The sequence below is a fragment of the Falco peregrinus genome, chromosome 5 (assembly GCF_023634155.1).
Source record: "Falco peregrinus isolate bFalPer1 chromosome 5, bFalPer1.pri, whole genome shotgun sequence".
Taxonomy (NCBI): Eukaryota; Metazoa; Chordata; class Aves; order Falconiformes; family Falconidae; genus Falco; species Falco peregrinus.
Window position 1 is genome coordinate 14,718,455 of NC_073725.1, and position 21,413 is coordinate 14,739,867.

At 41.6% G+C, this 21,413-nt stretch overlaps 1 protein-coding gene across 12 annotated transcripts in view; it reads left to right on the forward strand.

The window, feature by feature from the left end:
• The window catches only part of NOD1 (nucleotide binding oligomerization domain containing 1), a 28,575-nt gene extending 7,387 nt beyond the window's left edge, over positions 1–21,188 (forward strand). For 4 of the 12 annotated variants that reach the window (XM_055803916.1, XM_005242253.4, XM_027793669.2 and 1 more), the window contains 11 exons: positions 553–883; positions 2,798–2,972; positions 3,920–5,723; positions 7,575–7,658; positions 8,696–8,779; positions 10,334–10,417; positions 12,426–12,509; positions 14,623–14,706; positions 15,328–15,411; positions 17,501–17,584; positions 19,021–21,188. In XM_055803916.1, coding sequence (XP_055659891.1) covers positions 668–883; positions 2,798–2,972; positions 3,920–5,723; positions 7,575–7,658; positions 8,696–8,779; positions 10,334–10,417; positions 12,426–12,509; positions 14,623–14,706; positions 15,328–15,411; positions 17,501–17,584; positions 19,021–19,093 — 2,856 coding nt within the window. In that variant the 5' untranslated portion in view covers positions 553–667 and the 3' untranslated portion in view covers positions 19,094–21,188. Of the gene's footprint in view, positions 1–552; positions 884–2,797; positions 2,973–3,919; positions 5,724–7,574; positions 7,659–8,695; positions 8,780–10,333; positions 10,418–12,425; positions 12,510–14,622; positions 14,707–15,162; positions 15,412–17,500; positions 17,585–19,020 lie in introns of those variants that run through there. The other 8 variants (XM_055803921.1, XR_008747200.1, XM_055803918.1 and 5 more) reach the window with 8 other exon arrangements.
• The last annotated feature ends 225 nt before the right edge of the window (positions 21,189–21,413 follow it).

The following is a 21,413-nucleotide window of genomic DNA, read 5'->3' on the forward strand; positions in this document are numbered from 1 at the left end:
GAAGATAAGTGCTTTTTCCTAGTTTAGCTAAAACTGTCCCAGGGTTCACAAGACCTCGCTTTCAGGGACAGTTACCGTACTGGCAGCACTTTATACAGGATCTATTGTTGTAACAAAGAAAATGCAAAGTGAATTGCTACTGTAAATTAATTCCTCCTACAAAATTAATTGCTATGAAATATAATTTTATTCCATTTATTTCCTTGTCTAGATATTTTTGGACAGATGCCCTGCTTTGCCTATTGAAACATGAAAAGCTAATAAAAAGTATTAAATTATGCACTAAGAACAGGCAGTTAATAAAGCAGATGCCAGTGGTGGTGTTTGAGGCAAGCTAGAGTAAAGTACTGGTACAGAAGGGAGACTGCCTGCTGTAGGCATTTTTTTCCTGAAACCTGAACAAATAAATGGAAGTACCTGAGGAAGAAACTTTATTTAAAAGTTGGCCATGGTATTACGCAGGGGTTGGAAGTATTCTTTGATGGCTAATTGAAGGATGTATCTGCTTTGCATAAGGTTTAAATCGAGGTTCTAAACAATTACTTTTTACAGGCTCAGTACTGTGAAGGGCAGATTACCTCAGGGCTAACTCCAGGCTGACTCTCACTGCAAATGGACAGTTTGTCAAAGATGAGGCTAGGTGGAGCAGCTTCTTCCTGTCTCAACTATGGAAGGCCAGCTTTGTGCTAACTTGGAGATTTCTGTGGAAAAACCTCCAGGAGCAAGTCCTCTATCCTTCATTACTTTGCTGAAGGTATACCGAGAACTTCTGGTCAGTAGAATCCGAAACACACAGTGTTTGATTGACAACTTGATTAAGAATGGCTATTTCTCCACTGAAGATGCAGAGATTGTTGTCCAGTTTCCAACTCAAGCAGATAAGGTATTCTTTTTATTTCGCTACCCAGCATAAGCTTTTGTTACTTTTAGTTTGCCACTGGGTTTTATGGGCTTATCTGGCAATTTTATGTCTCATGTCTTTTCTAACCTGTTGTTTTGGAGTTTCCCCACCCGTTCCTTCTGGACAAGTGTCTCCAGCATATCGCTTTCCAGCATGGCTGGCACTCCTTGTAATGTCTGTTGGCAGCTGTAAGAATGAGCAGGGTGATAATTGCTGTTCTGTCCTCTCAGCTGCAGGTTTGTCCTCTGATATGGAGGTAACCACATTGGCTGTTAGAGCACAGCTTACTACACTCAAGCCTTTGTTAATGTGCAGAGTATTGCAAGTAAAATCTACTTCAGCTTGCTGTGGGACAGATCCTCCTGCTTTAGAGGAGGAGAGACAGAAATTAAATATTATTTTAGAAGTTAATGTTTGTGTGTTGTCCATGTGCACACCTTCCCTTCTCTTTAAAAGACCTATGTACATTGTGAATGTTTGTATGGAGAATTGATACATCCTGGCATATTTGGGGTTTTGATTAATCTCTGGACATCAGTAGCAAAAATTATTTCCTGGTCTTTTGACAGGAGAAAATTATCACATGTACACAGTTGCTCTTTGCATCATGACTTAAAACAAATTCCTCATTCGTTTCCCTGACCAACCAGTCATGCAGCTTCAGAATAGTGTCACAGTTAGTCAGGCGAACCATACAAAATTCAGAGACCTTGGACTTCACTGACAGTGCAGATTTTCATAAATTAACCATTCTTTCTGGCAAATTGAAATGGTAACACAATGCTCACTCTGTGTATAGGGTCAAAGCTGAATAAATGCACACTGTATGATCATCTCCATTTCTTATTGTTCAGCATAATATACATGATTGTTGTGACAAAGCTGAGGGGGAGGCCATGCATCAGGAGTCTAAGCAGAAACACAGAGCAGGACACAGTAGTGTAAGTGAAGTGGATTCTGTGGGCGCTCCTCAGGAAGGCATAAAATTGCTTTTTAGAGCACACAAGAAAAACCTCAAAGCATGTTTTTTGCTGTGCTGCATGTACCTCACCCTGCTTTAAGCTCACAAGAGACCACAGTCTCTAGAGACCTTTTGTCTGATTTTTAACTTAATTCTTCGTTCATTTATAGTAAGAGGATCCAGACATTCAAAATGGGCCCCCGGATGATTGCTCCGTCTTACAGAGGCTTTTGTACTAGGGTGGCCCAGTACTGGTTGCACACAGATCAGACTCTGGCTCACCTTTAGAGGTGATGCTTGGTCTTGAACTGCTCTAGCCACTGCCTGGTAGCCATTAGTTTTAGTAATTTTTTCAGGCAGTGAGTCCGTTATACAGGGAAAGCCTGCAAAACTGGGTTGCTGTGTTAAAAGGAAGAGTTGTAGGTTTTTGGTTCTGCATTAAGATCCACAGGGAGATGCTGTCAACCCTGCTCTGGATTTGGCTGAATGACAAGTAAATCTAAATGTGACTGGAGTAGTTACCAACCAAAAGGTGAATTTTAAGGCACTGAGAAACCACCTTTTTTTATTACTATTTTAACGAGCTTGGGTTTTAAAATAAACTATTTAGTCAGGCTGAGGAAGTCCTTTGGATTCCCTCTTGAGGAGCAGTTTTTATCCATTCTGTTTCTGGTTAGCGTATGATTTAGCTACAAGTTCAGACCTTAACTTGCAGAGCCAACTCTCTTGCAACATCCAAATGCAATCAGCAAGTGAATTTTGTGATGGTTCAATTGGTTCAAAAGCAAAAAAGCTAGATTTTAATTCATGCTCTTGAAGCACCAGTTTTTATTTTGATCCCCTGTTCCTGCCCGAAAAGGATCCTGAAGCAGTCTACAAGTCTAACTGTGATAAAATGCTATGTATCAATAATCTTTCATGTGGTGTTTCTTCAGGTTCGCAAAATTCTAGACTTGGTTCAAAGTAAGGGAGAAGAAGTTTCAGAATATTTCATCCATGTCCTGCAGAAAGTCACTGACGCTTACTATGAACTTCAACCTTGGCTGGATGAAATAGGTTACATGCCTTCAGAGAATATTCGTAGTAAACCTGTGGTAAATACAGATCCAGGTAAGGCCATGCATCTACATCCCTTCCTTTAGAACTACCCTGCTATGTAGGAAGCTCTGACCAGGTGACATGAGAGTAAGAGAGTCTAGGCAGGCACAGCCAGGGTAAATAATTGTGCATACACTGTGCTTGCTAGCAGTGGTAGCCAAATAATTTAAAGACACCCTGTATAACATGAGAGTCGTGTTGATACATTGCATCCTGTTTTGCTAAGTCAAGCTCTTTCTACATTTGTCTGTGGATATATAGCACAATGGCATAACCACCTTGTGCCAGCTGTAGTATTTTCTAGGCCTCTACTACAATATTAGCAACACTGTGATGTTCTGGTGATGGCATAGCCAGTATTTCATGACAAGTACAGTCAAGAAATGAGGCAGGTTGCCCAGAGAGGCTGTGCAGTCTCTATACTTGGAGGTTTTCAAGATCCAACTAGATAAGCCCTGAGTAACCTAATCTGGTCTCATAAATGACCCTATTCTGAGCAGGAGGTAGAACTAGAGACCTTCTGAAGTCCTTTCCAACCTGAATTATTATGTGATCATAAATGATGAGGTATAGCAAAAGTCAGAGTTAACATATTACGGAAGTAAATATTTTCCTCTTGGGAGGTTTTTTCATACTATATAAATACAAGCATTACTTTTCCTCCATCTGAAGTGAACTTTCTGTTGCAATAAAAACACAGGCCAACATTGCCCAATAACCGAATAACACAATCACTTGAAAGACAGCAGCCCCTTAAACCAGTGAATGGTGGCTCACACATTACCTCTCATTAGCACCTGAATTTCCCAAGAAAGTGGTGGTGGCAGCACAAATAGAAGTAATCTGCCAAAGGACCAATTTTACATTAGATTTACTTTTGCTTATTATGCCCTTCAGTTCCCAGAGAGGTGGGTAGCTGTATACATAGGCTGTTTAATAATAGTTCACTGTCTTTTTAGTTAGCAGGTATTGCCAGAAACTCAGATATGAACTGGGACGGGATTCTAAGTTTGTTATGTCATATGCTCAAAGGGAAGAGATGCTGCTTGAAGAAATCTACTCTAACAGTGTTATGGAACTGGTCAGTTTTACCAATGAGAGTCTAGGCAAAGTGTGTCAATTAGAAGCCCTTTTTGATGATGCAGTTGGTCTAATTAATGAAGATGGAGAGACTATTTATGTCTTTGGTGATGCAGGAATTGGAAAATCCATCTTGCTGCAAAAGATACAAAGCCTTTGGGCCAGAAAAGAACTGGATGTTGGAGCCAAATTTTTCTTCCGTTTCCGATGTAGGATGTTTAGTTGCTTTAAGGAAGATGAAGCTATATGTTTGAAAGACCTACTCTTCAAATATAATTGCTACCCAGACCAGGACCCCACTGAGGTGTTCCATCACATCTTGCAATTCCCGCATACAGTTCTCCTCACATTTGATGGCTTTGATGAGATCTATTCCAATTTTGATCTCAGTAGTGTGCCCGAGATGTGTTCACCCCATGAACCCATCCATCCCTTGGTGCTGCTGGTAAACCTTCTCAGAGGAAAACTTCTTAAGGGATCCAAGAAAATTCTTACAGCAAGGACAGGAACTGAGATCCAAAGAAACATAATCAGAAAGAAAGTGTTGCTCCGTGGTTTCTCCAGCAATAACCTGAAGGAATACACTACTGTGTTTTTCAAAGATGAGGGGCAACGAAAAATGGTATTGAACCAGTTGGAAGCTAACCCCAGTCTCTGCAGTTTGTGTTCAGTGCCTTTATTTTGTTGGATTATCTTTAAAAGCTATGAACATTTCCATTCCATGTTTGACAGCCACGAGCTTCCAGACTGTTCTGTTACATTGACAGATATATTTTTGCTCATGATTGAAGTCCATCTGAACCGATCTCTGAAAACAAGTTTGCTGAAGAACAACACCAGAAGCCAAGCAGAGATGTTCGTATCAAGAAGGGAAACTCTTTTAGCTTTGGGTAAAATGGCGTACAAAGGGATGGAGAACTCTTTCTTCATCTTTGAGCAGGAGGAGGCCTCAGCAGCAAACATCTCTGAAGGAGATTTGCAGTTGGGTTTTCTCAGGACAGTTAAAGGTTACAGTGGCTGCGGCAATCAGTCCACTTATGAGTTCTTACACTTAACCCTTCAGTCCTTTTTCACAGCTTTGTTCCTGGTTATTGAAGAGAAAGTGGGTGCCAAAGAGTTACTTCAGTTTTTCAATGAATGCTTTTCCACTGAGACTGCCCAGCCTACTTGTCTTCGTATTCCTTGGTTCAAGAAACAGCTAGCAGGGAAGGATCCTTTCCGAAATAATGAACACTTTCATTTTACCAACCTGTTTCTTTGTGGCCTGCTTTCTAGATCAAAACAGAAGCTCTTCAGACATTTAGTTTTGCCTGCAGTCATTAAGAGGAAGAGAAAGATACTCATCACATACCTTGGGGAAAGCATGAAATCCCACCTGAAAGGCCTCACTCGTTCCAGGCTTCTGAAGTACAATCAGATCCAGGTCCAGCCCCACTTTGTTTGGATGCTGAGATGCCTTTACGAGACTCAAAGTGAGAAAGTGGGGAAGTTGGCTGCCAAACGCATGCATGCCAATTACATCAAGCTCACATACTGCAATGCCTGCTCTGCTGACTGCAGTGCTATTTCCTTTGTTGTGCATCACTTTCAAAAGCGCCTGGCTCTGGATTTGGACAACAACAACATCAATGACTATGGAGTAAAACAGCTCCTACCTTGTTTCAGCAAGCTTGCAGTGATCAGGTAGGAGCTTGTGCAAGCAGGTCCTTGCTTATCCTTGGTTTATTCCGCTAACTGCTGGGCTGGGGGAATTGATCTCAAAAGAAGAGGAAGATGAGGATTCTTACTGCTGCTAGAAATGAAAGTTTCGGATCTACCGAAATCTTTGTTCAGCTAGTCACAGGAGCAGGGACAAGCTGTGAATTTGGAAACCCAAATGGAAGGGGTGATAAGTCCTTAGAAGCCAGGACTGTTTTAACCTGTAGGTTTAGTTAGCTCTGGCTCAAGTTGTTTTGTCTCAAAAGAGGATTTTTATGGCAGAAAGTGCTTAAGGGAAAAGAAAGGAAGCAGAAATGCTTCCTCCATTATCTGAAGATTGCCTGAGCCTATCTCTGCCCTTGATCATTTGGGGTAAGAGAGGATCTACTATTCACAATAACCCTTGGTCAAAAGCTCTGAATTTCATGCTTTTACATCCTGCCAAGATGTCTGGCTTTCACAGAACAAAAGCTAACGTGTAGTACTCCGTGAAAGGATGTAGTTGAAGTCTTTAGATGTGGTTTTCCCCTGTTTTATAAATGAGAATTTATTCCTCCTGGTTGGCTGTGCTCTTCCTTGGTTTCCTCTAGGATTAAATCAAAGGAAATGACACTTGTTTTTGCAGTTAGTTGCAGATCCACTGACCTCCCAAGAGAAAGCAATAAGGAAACTTGGGAGGTAAATGCATAATTATGTAAGACAAAACAAAGAAGAGAAGGACAGACTTTCATCCTTTGCCCCTATCATGTGATCATGCCTTACACAGTGTGATTTTAACACCAACCGCAGCACCAAACCGATCTGTTAGGTTGCTTTTTTGTCTTTATGGCTCTTCTGATGTTAGGACTTTATTTCTAATGGCCAGTCTCTGCAGGTCAGGAAATGTTGTTTCTAACAGCTTAACCATCCCTTTCAAAGAAGCAGACTGTTCTGATCTGTAGAAATTGGCTCTGATTTCTCCTGTGTGCTGGTGCATTCCAAAGCAACCAAGTTACTAACCAGCAAGAGCAGGGGAAGCTGTCAGTGATAAGAGGCTCTCAGCAGTGAATGTTCAGGTTCTGAACATTTAGTTTTTGTGTAAAAACTAAAACTTGTCAAAATGTTTTCATGGGGACAACTTTACCGAGAAAATGTGGTTCATCAGAGTTGGAATGCTTCATGGGAACCTGTGCATTTAGGCAAGGTGAAAAAGCTTGAGAAGTTAAAAAAAAAAAAAACAAACCAACAAAAAACCCTCAAAAACCAAAACACAGAACAACTGTGAAAAGGAGTAGTTTTACTCTGTGAATGACCGACGTTCATTTGTTCCATGTTGAGTTGGGACAATAAATTTAGAAACATCTAGCACACCCATGGGACTGCAGTTCTATTTCCTGGCCAGGGCTTTTCACAACCTTTATTCAGTGAAGCCTGAATGTGTTGTGACTTTCAAGATGCCTGGCTTTCACTAGGTACTCCGAGAGAAGGTTGCAGGAAGAGTAGTTTGGAAAGCTTGCTTTTGTTAGTGTCAAGCAGGATTCTTTCCTGCAATCACAGTAAATACAGGAGGAGGATGAGGTGTTTGTCTCTGATTTCTGACTTTCTACGTTTCGGTTCTGTGGACAGCTTCCAGAGCATTACCTTGGAGATTTGGGGCTTCTTGTTTTTGTTGTTTTTAAAGTGAGCCATAGGAAACTGAGCTCACATTTCCCTTTAATAGCTTTTAATATATGACATAAGGACTTGTTAAAATATTAGAGGAAAATGCATAGATCTCCTGTCATTTTTTAACTGATGGATGACGAACACTTGTAATCTGTATTGATTCAAACTTTCTTTTCATTCCTTTCATTTCAGGCTTAGTGTAAATCAGGTCACAGATCATGGAGTAAGGATCTTGTATGAAGAACTCTCCAAGTACCGAATTGTGACTTTCTTGGGGTATGTACCAATTGGGAGCAAGACACTAGATAATGATACTAGAAAATAAAACTGCAATGCTGACAGTACTGACACAGCAAAGGTAGGGTGGAAACCACAGTTACCTCCTCACTTACTGACCATAAGCAAAGCAGCATTTTGTGTCAGAAACAGTTCAGCTGCCATCCTGTAATCATTCACTGGGAAAAGGACCACAGCTTCCTCCCCTATGACAATGCGTCACAGGGTGGCCTCCCACTGACATCAAACCCTTCTGTCAGGTTACTGAGCCGTGTGGGCATGCTAGTTTTATACCTAAGGCCTTCTGCTAGCTGTGGAGTGGGGAGAGAGAGCAAGAGCAAGAAAGTGTGTACTTTATAGCTAGCACCTTTTGTTTTCTCTGCTGTAAAATGATTTATTTCAACTATGCAAAGCAGATACAGCTTGGTAGAGACTAGTATCGGAAACATACAGTTCATGGTACCAATTTCTGTAAGACCTTATTTAGTTCTTAATCAAGTTGAGACTGGAAGGCATGTTAGCACTGACTTCCTGCTCTTGATTAAGTAGCTACTTAAAAGACTTTTTGAAAAGTGAATATGAATACCAAGAATTGCCGTCTTCCTCCAGTGCCCTAACTTAAGTACATCTGCTCAAGTATCTGATCTTCAGTAATATTTGCAAGGGGATTTTGTGACTTTTAAATGACTAAAAATATGTTCTTCTAGTGTTTTCTCTTCTGACTTCTCTTCTGGCAATATTATTTCTGTACTAACAGAGGAATAAAGGGAAGCTTTGTTTGCTTGGGGAGACCATTTATTTAAAAAATATGTAAGTAATATTTTCCCATGATTTACAGTCTGGTCTCCTTGTATTTTATATCCAGTCCTGCACAATATGAATTGTGTATCTAAATAGAAATACAAGCAACTGTGAATGTGTACAAAGCCGTACAAAAATGATAGATCTTATGTGTGCATTCTAAAACATTCAGGTTGTAAATATTAATGTAACAGCAGGAATAACCTATTTTTACCAATGTGATTTTTTTCGTTAAGCTTATACAACAATCAAATCACTGATGTCGGAGCCAGATATGTTGCAAAACTGATTGAAGAGTGTTCAAGCCTTGAATATGTTAAGTATGTTGGATTTTTTTTTCCTTTCTACAGTATTCTAATTAAGGTAAAGCAACTTGAAACAGGAAGGAGCGTGGAAAAAAGACAAAAATTATGTTTCAGATCAAATAAAATGTAGGTTGCAGTTGTATAGTCTTTTACAGTAGTCTAGCAGTGAGTGGCACCAGGTAAAACTCTTGAATCCATAGTCTTTGCTGGAATGTAGTAGTAGTCAAAAGGAGAGCATGAGACCTGTTCTTTACTTAAATCAAATCTGAGCACCTGAGTGAGGCTTAAGTGGTGCATGAACCTTGCTGCAATAGACAAATTCACTTGGATTCAGTACCAAGCTGTTTTATATCCTGTCTTTTACGGGCCATTGGAGTCAGGCTGTGCTCGTGTCATACTTTGTCTCTGGAATTCCCCAAATTCACTTGGTGAGTTGTTCCCTCTAATTCCTGGAACTTCCCCAGATAAGAGTGTCTGGCCATGCACAACAGTGGTTTGACATAAAGGTAGATCATTAACCAATGGTTTAATTGTGACCATAGCAGAAAATAGAGGTAACTAAAGCAATGTCATCTGTTGGTATGAATGTAGCAACTGGCAGCCAGGGACTATTGAGTTCTAGTCCTTGTTCTGCTGCTACCTTGTTCTGAAACCTCACACTAGCTATATCGCTCCCACTTTATTTCCAGAGTTTTGAAAACCAGGAGTGCTTTGGTTCTTTCACTGCTTTGTCACAGTGCTTTGCTTATTTAATCTAACTTTCACAAAAAAAGCCTGTTGGAAGGTGGTCATTTTCAGGCTGCATAGTAATCCCAGAGATTATTTTGAGGTAGAGTGCATATTCATGTGCCTGAAATCAGTCAAACGAGCCAGTATTACTTTATGTGAATGTAGTGGGTTGAGGGCGTTTTGGTTTTGGTTTGTTCTTTATGTCAATGTATATACCATTGAGACTTATCTCTTCCTTGAACTCTAGCCATTTGATACCCCCACATAGGTCAAAAAAAGAAAAGATCTTCTGTAGGGTGCCAGCCAGAGACACTGACTGCTGCACTGACCTATGCCACTGCCTGTAGCCTGTGCTCAGAACAGAAGGACTTGAGCTATTAGAATCTGTGCTCATCAGCTGCAGCCTCCTCTGGAGCCACACACAATTAAGAAATACTCTGTTCCAAGGGCATCGTGAAACATGCTGCGTGTAATTCATGTACTCGGTAGCAACTGCTGATATTATAAACTATATTAAAAACTAGGCAGGAGTTCTTATCTTGAGGACCAGTTCGCAAAGCTCATTTCTGACATCCTGAGCACAAAACTCAAGACTCTACAGTAATATTTGTGATTTGGAGGGCTGAGATGCAAAATATGTAAAAGGCAACACAAAGTGATGTATTTTAATCAAAGGTCAAATGCCTGCAGTATTTTTTTTACTCCAGGTTAATCTTCAATAATTGTAGTTAGCCTCCAGAGTTAATTAGTCTTAAATATTTGTATTGCTTTCTGAGCTGGTATTCTAATAGCTGTACAGTTATAAGTCATGTACCTCATCAATTCATGTATTTTGTGCAGAATAGGAGCAAACAAAATTACTAGCGAAGGAGGGAAGTGCCTTGCCCAGGCCATCCAGAAGAGCAAGACAATGTTTGAAATTGGGTAAGTTCAGTGCTAAGGAGCAGAGCTCAGGACTTGATCTTGGCAAGGCATCTGTAAATCCCTTAGGATTCCTGCTTTCACTCTTACCTTCTCTCCTGCTGTTCCTCCCCGCCCCCAACAGAGGCATGACAACAAACAAGTGCAGAATCGTAGCCACATTTTCCACTCAGAGGGAAAAGAAGGGCTGCTTTATTGTTCTCAAGTTCACACAATGTTTTGGGCTTTTTTTCCCCTGTTCTGACAGAACCTTAAAGAAGATACAAACTAGCAAGAGGACAGTATGTAAAGATAGCCACTTTCCTTATGGCAACACAGCTATTCTAGAGATATTTGGTCATTTTTAAATCTGGATGGGTTTATGACTATTGGCAATCTACCTAGTTATTGAGTGTCATTACAGTGGTCAGACCTTCTGCATCAAGTCTTGATAAAGCAGCAAGTTGGGAGAATAAAAAGGAATTCCTGTCATGCTTCTCTCTAGGCTGTCCCTAACTGGAGAGTCTGCTATTATTGGAGAGAGATCTGAATGTACTCTAAACCTTTAGTCCTTGTCCTCTTTCTCAGCAGAGGTGCTAGTCTTGAGCGTTTGATTATTCCCCCGCCCCCTTTGGCAAATCCCAGTTTCTCTTTCCACTTCATAGGAGAACATTTTGCTCAGAAGCTAATACTCAAATACATGGAATTAAAACCTCTGTTTGGCCATCGTGAATCTCACAGTAACCCTGAAATATGAAAATCAGATTTTTGAACAGTCATATTTTTGGCCTTGAATTTTGTTTTCTACATTTCACGAGTATACTCAACAGCGTGCACACTTCCATTGTCATATAGCTGGGTCTGCTGTGCTGTACTTGCTGTAATTTCAGTGAAGGTCTCTTATTTTCTCCTGCAGAGGAAATTATCACTCCAAATGGATTTAGGATAACCTGGACAGAAATGTTGAAACAGATACATTCAGCATTCACATAACAAACTGCACCGGGCCTAAAGGACAAGGAAATTCTGGGGAGCTTACTGGAAGTGGATGTGTTTAGATACCATAAAGCTCAATTGATTTTAAAAGAGCTGCCAACTAATTACCCATCAAGCTGAGTGTGGCTCTGAGTCATTAAGCCATGATCCCTGTTAAAAAAACTCTCATACCTCAGCAGAGGCTCTTTCAAACCTCATAATATAGGGTGAATTTTCAAAGTGGTTGGTCTGCATAGAAAAGATTTGACCAGACACTGCTATTAAATGTTGATTAAAATCTCTGCAGCTTTTACCACTCTCTTACCTTCTCTTAACCCTTTGTGTTACCAACGGTTGTTTTGCCATTGGTAATACTATTACTTCCGAATGTGTGAAAGAGACCAGGGTCACGCTGTCCCTGGGAAATTTTGATCTTTCCCTTGGCAGCTGGCAAGAGAGGAGATTCCACTTGGGTGTAACACTGAAGGAACTGTAGCCATTTTGCCAGACTGTTCTGAAGGAGAGGGGGAGCTGGTAGAGCAGTTCACTTCAGAAAGTCACCCCTTTGGTTGTGGATCCCCGTGCAGTTGTGTGTCTGGGGAGTCTTTCTCAAGACCTGTACTTTTCACTGTGTAAAGGCTGGTCTGCCCAACAGGTAACAGGAAAACTGCAGCATGGGCATGGGGAGGAAATGCTGAGCAGGAAAATGATAGGATTTAGGACTTGGACTCCTCTAGCCTGTAAGGATACATGGCTGCAGAGGCTTTGCTCAGTGCAACAAGGTGATCCCAAAAGCAGTCATGCTGCAGCAGGCTGTCTCCTAGAGCTGCTTCTGTGCTGTGGCCTTGAGGTGCTGGTGAGTCAGCAGAGGCTGGCAGTGTGGTGTGCAGGGAGTGGAACATGGCTGGCTTGGCAGGGAAGGTCCTGCCAAGTTTCTCACAAGCCTGAAAGACTGTGAAGTAATGTGGGGGGCGGGGGTGTAGAAAAAAGGAGAATGCAATGGTGAGGGGCAGTAGGGCAGCACACCTGATATCTCCTGGTTTCCTCTCTTCGCCAGGATGTGGGGTAATCAAGTTGGAGACGAAGGAGCAAAGGCATTTGCAGAGGCCCTGAGGAACCACCCCACGTTAACAAATGTGAGGTAAAACACCAGCAGAACCAGGCAGCTCAGCATAGCCCTGGCTTTCTCATTGTACTTTGAAGCAATGACTTTTCCCACCAAGCATTAGCTTGGAACACCATCTGGTATCACAGCCTTCGCTGTGTAACCAACAGGGTGCAAGCAGGAGGCCAGACTGAATCAAGAAGACCTGTGCAGCCATTAAGCAAGTTAAAAATATTGCAGGTCTGGCATCCTTTCCTCTGTCTGCACCTCCTCCCCTCATGCTGCACAGAGTTACTGGCATTTGTGAAAGCACATGGTCAGTGGGTGCCGTTTTCATCCAGGAGCATTAGCAGAAAGTTGCATCAGCTGTCACAGAATGAGGCTCTCAAGTGTTAACTCACTGTGAAGTTTCTGTTGTGAAGGCACAGCTTCTACTGAAGTAATTTTTAGGCCAGAAGCCGTTTGGGTAGGGACTGGGGTATTCTTAAATTCAGGCTCAACCTGTACTCCAGTGGAGCTATGACACCACACATTGTGTTAATGAGATGTAGTTCTCGTTGGAGTTAAGTGATTCATCCCAAACGAGCCTACTGGAAGCCCTAGTGTGGGTGAAATTGGTAGCACAGCACAGAGAGAAGGCAGCATTGTAACACAGCCCATCCCCTGCCAGACTTTCAAATGCTGGCTAGGGATTTAAAGATGCATATTGTGGTGGCTGCTCCTGTTTTGGCATCCCTTCAGACAGCTGGAGCACTGGGTTCATGGTGATCCTTTCGATTTGCTTCCCAGTTCCACTGGCCTGCACGGTGTGGGAGCAGACAAGACTCCTTGGTTTCCCCACAAGGTGGCACATGGCACTAGTTTCTTTAGAACCACGGGAGTCTGGGGATCTCTGGAGAGCTTATTGCTGCCACTTCAGATCCAGGAATTTCAGAGCTGGTGCCTTGTCCTCCTTTCTACGAGCAGATAGCCAGGCTTAAAAAGTAACAGCTGAACAGGTGCAGTGACCTAGATATATTTGAAGTTAAAAGCTATCTGAAATAGCCATCTTCCCATAATTGCAGATCCATCCAGATGCATCAGACTTGAAAGAAAACATTTTGAACCTGAATCAGCGCTGAGAGATTCTCAGATGGGAACAAATATGCTCATGAATGTGTTTGCAAAAATAAGGAGGAGTAACTGCTGGTTAGAGCTAGGTTTTGCTGGCACCTGTGCAGGGTGAATCTTCTGCTCTGTGGTGTACTTGCACTTGGGTTCATTTCTAATTTTCCACTGGTTAATTTTGCTTCATGATTTGACCTAACAGTTAGCACCAGTGGTAACTTTATGTGAAGGTCGGGGAAAGATAATCCCGACTACAGCAGTTTACTTCAGCATATTTACCATTTTTAGGCCCAGTCATGATGGACTGGGACTATTTTGTTTCAGCTGAAGCTAGGAGGGACTCCTGGTAACACGTATGTGTGCTGTTGCCTACTTGATCCCCCTTTCTACCTTTTTTTGAGACCTTACATTATTTTCAGGCTGTGGCCTGGCTTTTGAGGTGGGAAATGCTTTTTGAACCCTCAAAGCCTGGAGCATAACTTTAACTGGATGATTTTGCCAATGCCTATTCAAAGAACGAAGGGCAGACTAAGAAATGTTTGTGGTCTGTAATGGAAAGCATGCATTTACAAGCTCATCTCTATACACAACAGAAGGTGTTGTGTTTGGAAGAAGAATGAGGTATTCAGGTGTCTGAAGGACTTAAAGGACAAAGTGCCCAGTTTGTACAGGGACTTTGGATGACAAATGCATGTAAAAACCTGTGTACTGCTAAGCACAACTCTTTGTCCTTGTAAAAGCCTTGACCCTCAAAATCACTGGGTGCAACTCTGCTGTCAGTCTCAAGAGTACAACCCACTGACAGCAAACCTTATGGCCTGCGTGATATACTTGCACTCAGGCTGTAGCCTGTGAACTGTTCTCACTTGTAAAAGTTGTAAGGACTTACTGGTTTCCAAAGTATGTGAGCCTTTGAAACACCCAAATGCTGAACTGCACAACTGGGAAACAGATCATCCAGGATATTCACTAGTATTCGGCAAGGGAAGGGCCAAGTGATGCTGGCTGTTTCTTATGCATTTGTTGTATCTTTAATTCACAGTCTCGCATTCAATGGCATCACAACAGAGGGAGGCAAAAGTATTGCTGAAGCTATGCAACACAACAACTCTGTGAAAATATTCTGGTAATTGACAGTGTGGTCTACTTCTCCTCCTCTTCCTTCTCTAGAGAAAGCTACAGCCTAATTTTATTTCCTCCAATCCCATCACCACCTCCTACTCTCCCCTCCTCTCACCCTCTATGCTTTCACTACCAGCAAGCTGTAAGATACATCCCTTTGGAAGAATGTGGACATGAGTAATGGATCAGCAGCACATGTCCTTTAGGACACATTTCGATGTCCCAATGTCACGCTTTGCTCTGCTCCCTCCATCTTGCTTTCTCCATCTTCTCTCACTTCCGTCGTCTGAAGTCAAGTTCTTTGTCCTCAGTTTTTGCACCTCTTCAGTGTTGTCTACCTCTCTACTTTTTTCCGCTGCACCTTATCCACTTTTTAGACATTAAAACATCAGGAGAAAGTATCATGAGAGCATTGCTCTGAGAAATAAAGATCTGATACTATTGTCTCTTCTTTCTCCAGGACTTCTCTTCAGTGTCTGTTTGTGTCCAACCTTTAGAAATTGCTCAGGGCAGGAACAGCACATCCCCCTTTGGCTGTCTAAAGCTAAGTCACAGACAAGCTGGAAGAACAGGGGGCTGACAAATAATGATAACATCCTAAGTGAACATTTTCTCTCCCACTTAGGTTGACTAAAAATGAGCTGGATGATGAGGCAGCAATGAGTTTTGCAGAGATGCTGAAGGTCAACAAGAAGCTGGTGCATTTATGGTGAGTTACATTCCACAGAGGCACAGGCTCTTTGGCAGTCACTGCATTAAAACCTCACCTTCCAAGTCTATGTAGGTCACAGTAAGCTTTCTGCGCATGGTCTGGATGCAGCTGACTGGTTGTAGATGGTTGTAATGGAAAGTTAATAAAGCTGCTGTCTAGCATTTTGAATTTGCTTTCATCCAGGGAAAAGTTTAAGCTCGTTGTGTGTCCTGGTAACTTTTGAACTACTAATTGATTTCATCTCTCCTTAGGGGAACAGTACTGGCCTCAAACACACAAGTTAAAAAAAAAAAATACAAGCAGACAGCTGAAATAGAATGACCTTATTATGATTCTTACTATTTATCATCATACAATGAAAGCAGCAAGCTCAACTCTTACCCTTCAACCAAGAACCTATATGACAGACACTTAAATACATGTCCCATTTGCCTGAAGTTTTCTTCTAGGGCTAGCGCTTTCACTCATGCAAGGCAGTCATCAATAAGACATAAATCCCCAGGAAACCAGGGATTATTTCTAGCAATCTCAAAGAGACTTGTTAAGCTTCTAAGAAAACACAGCATTGGCTGTTCTAATCCAGAGGTTCACAAGAATTTGTCCAGGGATGGGGTTGGGCAGATGTGGGCTGTGAAACAAGTAGCTGTCCCTTCATTCCAAGTGAGAACATAATAAATGGAATCCCTTTACAAACTTTACAAAGGCTTTGCTAACTACAGTCTAGTATTCCCCATAGGAAGCCTAGTTCCTGCCCCTTAGGAAGTGTGCTAGTTGTCAGAGGTGCCAAGTACTCGTAGCCTTTTTTGAAAGCAGTAGAAGCTGTGGTGCCCATCACCGTGAAGATAAAAAGGCAAGGCGGGGACTTCTTTGCACACAGCCGCAGAATGCTTCACTGAGCAGTTTCGTTTGAATTAACTTCCCCCATCCAAAGCAGCATAGTAATCTTGATACATGTCTTTACCATGGCTCAGTATTGTTCAAGGGTTTCTGCCAGTAGACAAATTTACTTTGCTGGTTATACCAGTGGATACCTCCAAAGGTCACAGTGACCTATACAGATGGTTGACCTTGAGGCAGAACCGCAGTATTTTTCCAACAGCTGAAAGAATCTACGGGATCTCCTTGCATTTTGATTCATTTACCAAGCGCAGAAGGTCCTTTAATGGGAATGCCTCCCTGCTTCCTTCCTTCCTTCCTTCCTTCCTTCCTTCCGCCCTCCCTAAGAGATGGTTCAATTCAGTCCAATTTTCAGCCTCATCCTGAATCCTGTAGGATTCATACAGCCAGTCCCATAGAGTGGTACAGCTATGGGGCACACCATGGTAGACTGAAAGGTAAGTACTGGATTAGGCTAGGGTAATAAGTGTTTATATACTCATGCAGATGGAGGGGGCTTTGTTCATTTTTAGCTAGGGGGATGGTCTACAGTGGTTAATAAGAGTTACCTACTGCCTCATCAGTTGTGCTGCTTGAGGACCTTTTGTATCAGTTTTTCCCCTCAGCTCAGATGAGACATACTTTAGAGCTGCTAAGGTGACTTCACTGGGACTTGGGCCTGCTCATACGAGAGACAAATTCAATGCCTTATTTTTCAAAGATCTTGCTGGTCTGATAGACAAGACACAGGACTATTTGGCAACCTCTAGAGCATAACTACTAAAACACTAGGCCTACGCAGGGTCTGTACTCAGAATTTTCTGTACGTCACTTAAAAATGTCTCACAGTGTTCTTACTAAGAAAACAGAGCTAAGAGGTTAGTCTATCTCAAAGAATCCAAATATCACAATCCCATACCAGTAGTAAAGAATTGCTAGCAGAAATTTTTCAGCTATGTAATTAAACTCAGTATCTCCAGAATGCAACCGCATGCAAGATTAAAAGGAAAAAGACTAATACTCTGGGCTCTGTTTCTGAAAGGGCATGTGGGGCATTTGATCAATGCTGTGTACCATCCTCACAGATAGAAATCACAACGGTCGTCTTGTGGCAGACAGCTTTGCTACTTGACATCAAGCTGAGTGTAGTTTGTGCATGCACTGTAAATTAGTTTGCCTGTTAGACTGACATGAAGTGCTTTCTTTTTAGGCTTATCCAGAATCAAATTACAGCCAAAGGGGTGAAGTACCTCAGTGAAGCTCTCAAGGAGAACACAGCTATTAAAGAAGTCTGGTAAAGATCCCTTCCTCAACGGCTCACTTTGTAAACTTTCTTTCCTTTTAAGACACTTCTGGCATTACTACTTTCCAGCCTAAAAAGTTCACAGCAGGTTTATGTGAGGCAGGGATTGTAGTTCTGGGTGCGGGTTTCAAATAGGTAAAAAGCCTCTGTCATTGAAACACTTCCTTGTGTGTTACGAATTTCAAGCAGTTGTGTTAGTTCACATCTGTTTGTACCACTGATTTGCAGAATGTGTGTATTTGTGGAATTGGGGCCTAAATGTTTAGATTAGGTTTTGCTTGCCCTGATTTCAACTTTTGAATGTGTTCATGCTTTTCAGGAGCTAAATTCCAGCAAGCAGGAGATGGTTACATTTAATTAGCATTACTACTTTGGTTCATAGAATTTGTGCTTGGATTTTCTTTGGGCGATGCTCCAAACACACTGAAAGTGCTAAGCTACAAGAAGATTAACTTTTTAAGATTTGCTTGTTTTAGATTAGATGGGCATAGTCACACATGTGCATTGTAAGGCACAAAGCCAAATACCACATTCCTTCCTTCACCTCAGGGAGCTCAGGAGTCAATAGATCTGTGCTGGTTTTAGCACTGCTGCTTTATTACTGAACATGAAATTTATTTTAAAATATATATATTTGTTTTAGTGAAAGGACACTGAATTCTTGCTTAGAAAGACGATGACTCGCTATCTGAATAGTGGGTTCCCTGGAGATGTGGAAGAGATGCTTTTTTCAAAGGCCACTGTCAGCTTTTGTCTACAGAAGAGGCATCAATTCCCACTTGAATCATTCTGAATCTTCAGACTGAGATCTGTCTTTTGATTCTTGCCTGAATTTTCAGAGGTGTTCCCAACCCAAATAATTTCGTAAGTCTAAATGGTTTAGTAGATTTCAGCATTTCTGAAAGCTCCACTTAACCAGGCCGCTCATTTTCAGGGGCATAAATATCAATGTAGATTAACTTTCTGTAGCCAAACTTGAAAATTTTGCCATAAGTAATTTCACATGAATAACGCTCGAGTACTTAACAGTTTTCTTCCCATGTTGTCATGGGAGACACAAAATTATCTGGAGACTATTTAAATTTCTTTAAACTAGTCCACTGCATGGTAAGAACCTTTGTCAGCTATGTGCTGCTTGCTGAAATGCAAGCAGCCTGGATATCCAGCACCAGTTTTAGTTTAATGAAGTTTAGGTGTCTGTTCCGTTTTTATTTCTGAAGAAGTAGCCTTGTTCCTCATATGTGCAGTAGGAACAGCAGTGCTGTAGCCTGCATGTCTGGGGCCAGTTCCCAACTGTGCGCCCTTGAGAAGCACACAGCTCACACGGCATTGCGAAACTGCGTTCTCTGCTCCAGAGCCTTGGAAAAACAGAAGATGGGCAACAGTCACTCCCTTACTTTTACATCCCTTTTGGTTTTCCTCTGCAGTTTGAACGGGAACCCGATAAGCCAAGAAGAGGCCAAAGCTTTTGACAATGAAGAACGGATCATTTGCTTTTGAATGAGGACTTTGTCGTTTTGACAAGCTTTGTGTTACAAAGGTTACTGCTACACTTGGACTGCAGTTTATAAAGGCGTAAATCTGCAGTGCTCATGGCAGGAGAGAGACACATGATTAGCTGCCTTTTTATGAACATTCTGTGCTCCCTCAGCTCCATCCCTTACCCTGCCTGTTATTCTTAATCCTTCTGGTGAGTGGGAAGTTGCCTGGGTAAATAATTGATGTTTGTATGGTGCTTTGAAGATGAAATGCAAAGTGTTAACAGACCAAATCCAGTGGCAGGTGTATGCATTTTGATAACTGAGTTTAGATTTATTTTGTACACCGATGTAAATAACCTCTAACTTATTTATACACATAAATGTACACACAAACACACACACATATAGGTATAGATATATGCAAGAAAGGGTGCAAGATGCGCAAACTCCACAACCTCACAGTATTATCTGCCTCATAACTGAAAATGAACATAGATAGCTTTACTGGAAACATAATCCATCTATAACGATTGTATGGTACCAATGTTCTCAACATGAGTACCTTTCTCCTGCCTAGAAATTAGACCCTTATTTCTCCACTGACTGAATACAAGTAGCATTGTAGACATTGCTTTTGTCTTTTTTTTTTTTTTTGAGAAATGAATACATCAAGCTCAGATTATTTTCAATAATCTTTTTTTTCATATTGAAGCCAATACCTTTTCTTTTATACAACCAAAAATCCTTACTGCTGTAACTGTAAAGGCATAAAAATGGCAGTAAAACACTTCTGCTTAAAATTTCCTGAGGGCTACATAGAAACTGCTGCCTCCTGTTTCCATAGTATTTGTTCTGGGGAGGGGGTCTGGAGATAAATGTGAAAAATTAATTAGCAGACTGTTCATTGCCTTGTCTCTTGGCCTAGACAATGTGCTGGTGGCAGTACACCAATATTAAGTTGCCTAGTTTCAGTGGGGAGGAAAGATGATTGAAAATCAATTGCATCAAGTAGAGATCCCTTTTCCCAGCAACGTGTAAGCACAGAGAAGGATTGAGATTGGCTTGTAAAGCTTTTATTCTATGCTTGAATTAGTGGAAAGAGCAAGGAGAGGGCAGGTATCAATGATAAGGACCAGCAAGAAAGCATTATCCCCCTGCAAATAATTAGTGTTTAGGGAGTGTAACTTTATACGCCCTTAAAAAAAAACAGTTTGCAAAGGAGTGGGGTATTTGATTATTTATGTGTGTGTGTGTGAGTGCACAAATTAGGCATGCTTTATAGACATAAGCTCAAATTCTACCCCACAATGTGTACAAGGAACCTAAAATGGAAAAGTATGAGCCATTTTCCTTCCTTCTTCTGTGTTACCACCCTCCAAAAACTTGGAGAAACAGTTCTCCAGTTGCTGACTAACCCACAAAACCTTGGTAGGCTGGAAGAAGAATCTCCAGTTAAATTGCCAAACCAATGACCCCTCACCTTCCCATCTCCCAAATCTGCTCCGTAAAGCAAAATGTGAAAAAAGCCTTGCTTTGGAGGTCAGAGTTTCTCTATTTTCTATCTGGTAGCAGACCTTTCCCAGTCCCCAATTCTGTTTACTCCCTTCGGCTCCCTAACACACTTTAAAATACTCATAAAGCTGTTCACAAAACCCACAGTTTAAAAAAACAAAAAAGAAAACCAACTTACTGTTCTTTATTTCCTCCCTGTCCATGGTATCAGCACTGATTTTTCACAGGGAGACAGATGAGGCTTTTGGACTGTGCCAGAGGAAAGAGCTAACTTGAATGATTTCTGCACCTGAGCCATTTGTTTACTGAAGCAAAAGGGCACACAGTTACAGATGAGCTGGATTTCAATTGTAAAAACATCTGTCAAAGCCAGGCCTTTAAAGACTTCTCAGCAACTTTAACAAATGAAATACCCATGCACCTTGTCAAGAAGTTGTTCCTGTTTTGCCAGCCTGCCCTTATTGGAGGGGAGGAGATACTGGTGCAGGAAGGGCCTTCACACAGGTGTCATTTGCCCATGTTGGGAGGAAGTGTGCTTCCAGTTTGCTCTAATCACTGAAATATGTGTTCATTTACCAGGAAAAAAAAAAAAAAAAATAAAATAGTTTAGAACTCCAGCTCCTGTCTTCGTTTCACTGACAGACTAAAGGAGTACAAAGTGTCTCTGACAGCTCCCTCCAAGCTTTCCAATGCGAACGCTTCTGGCCCTTTTTTGGTTTAGGGCTGCCTTTGGAGCTATTTGTAGCATAACAACCTCAGCCCTGTTGCAAATCCTGTTACATGCCCAGCTGTTAGAAGCCAGCATCAAAGGCAGTGTTTTCAGGGAC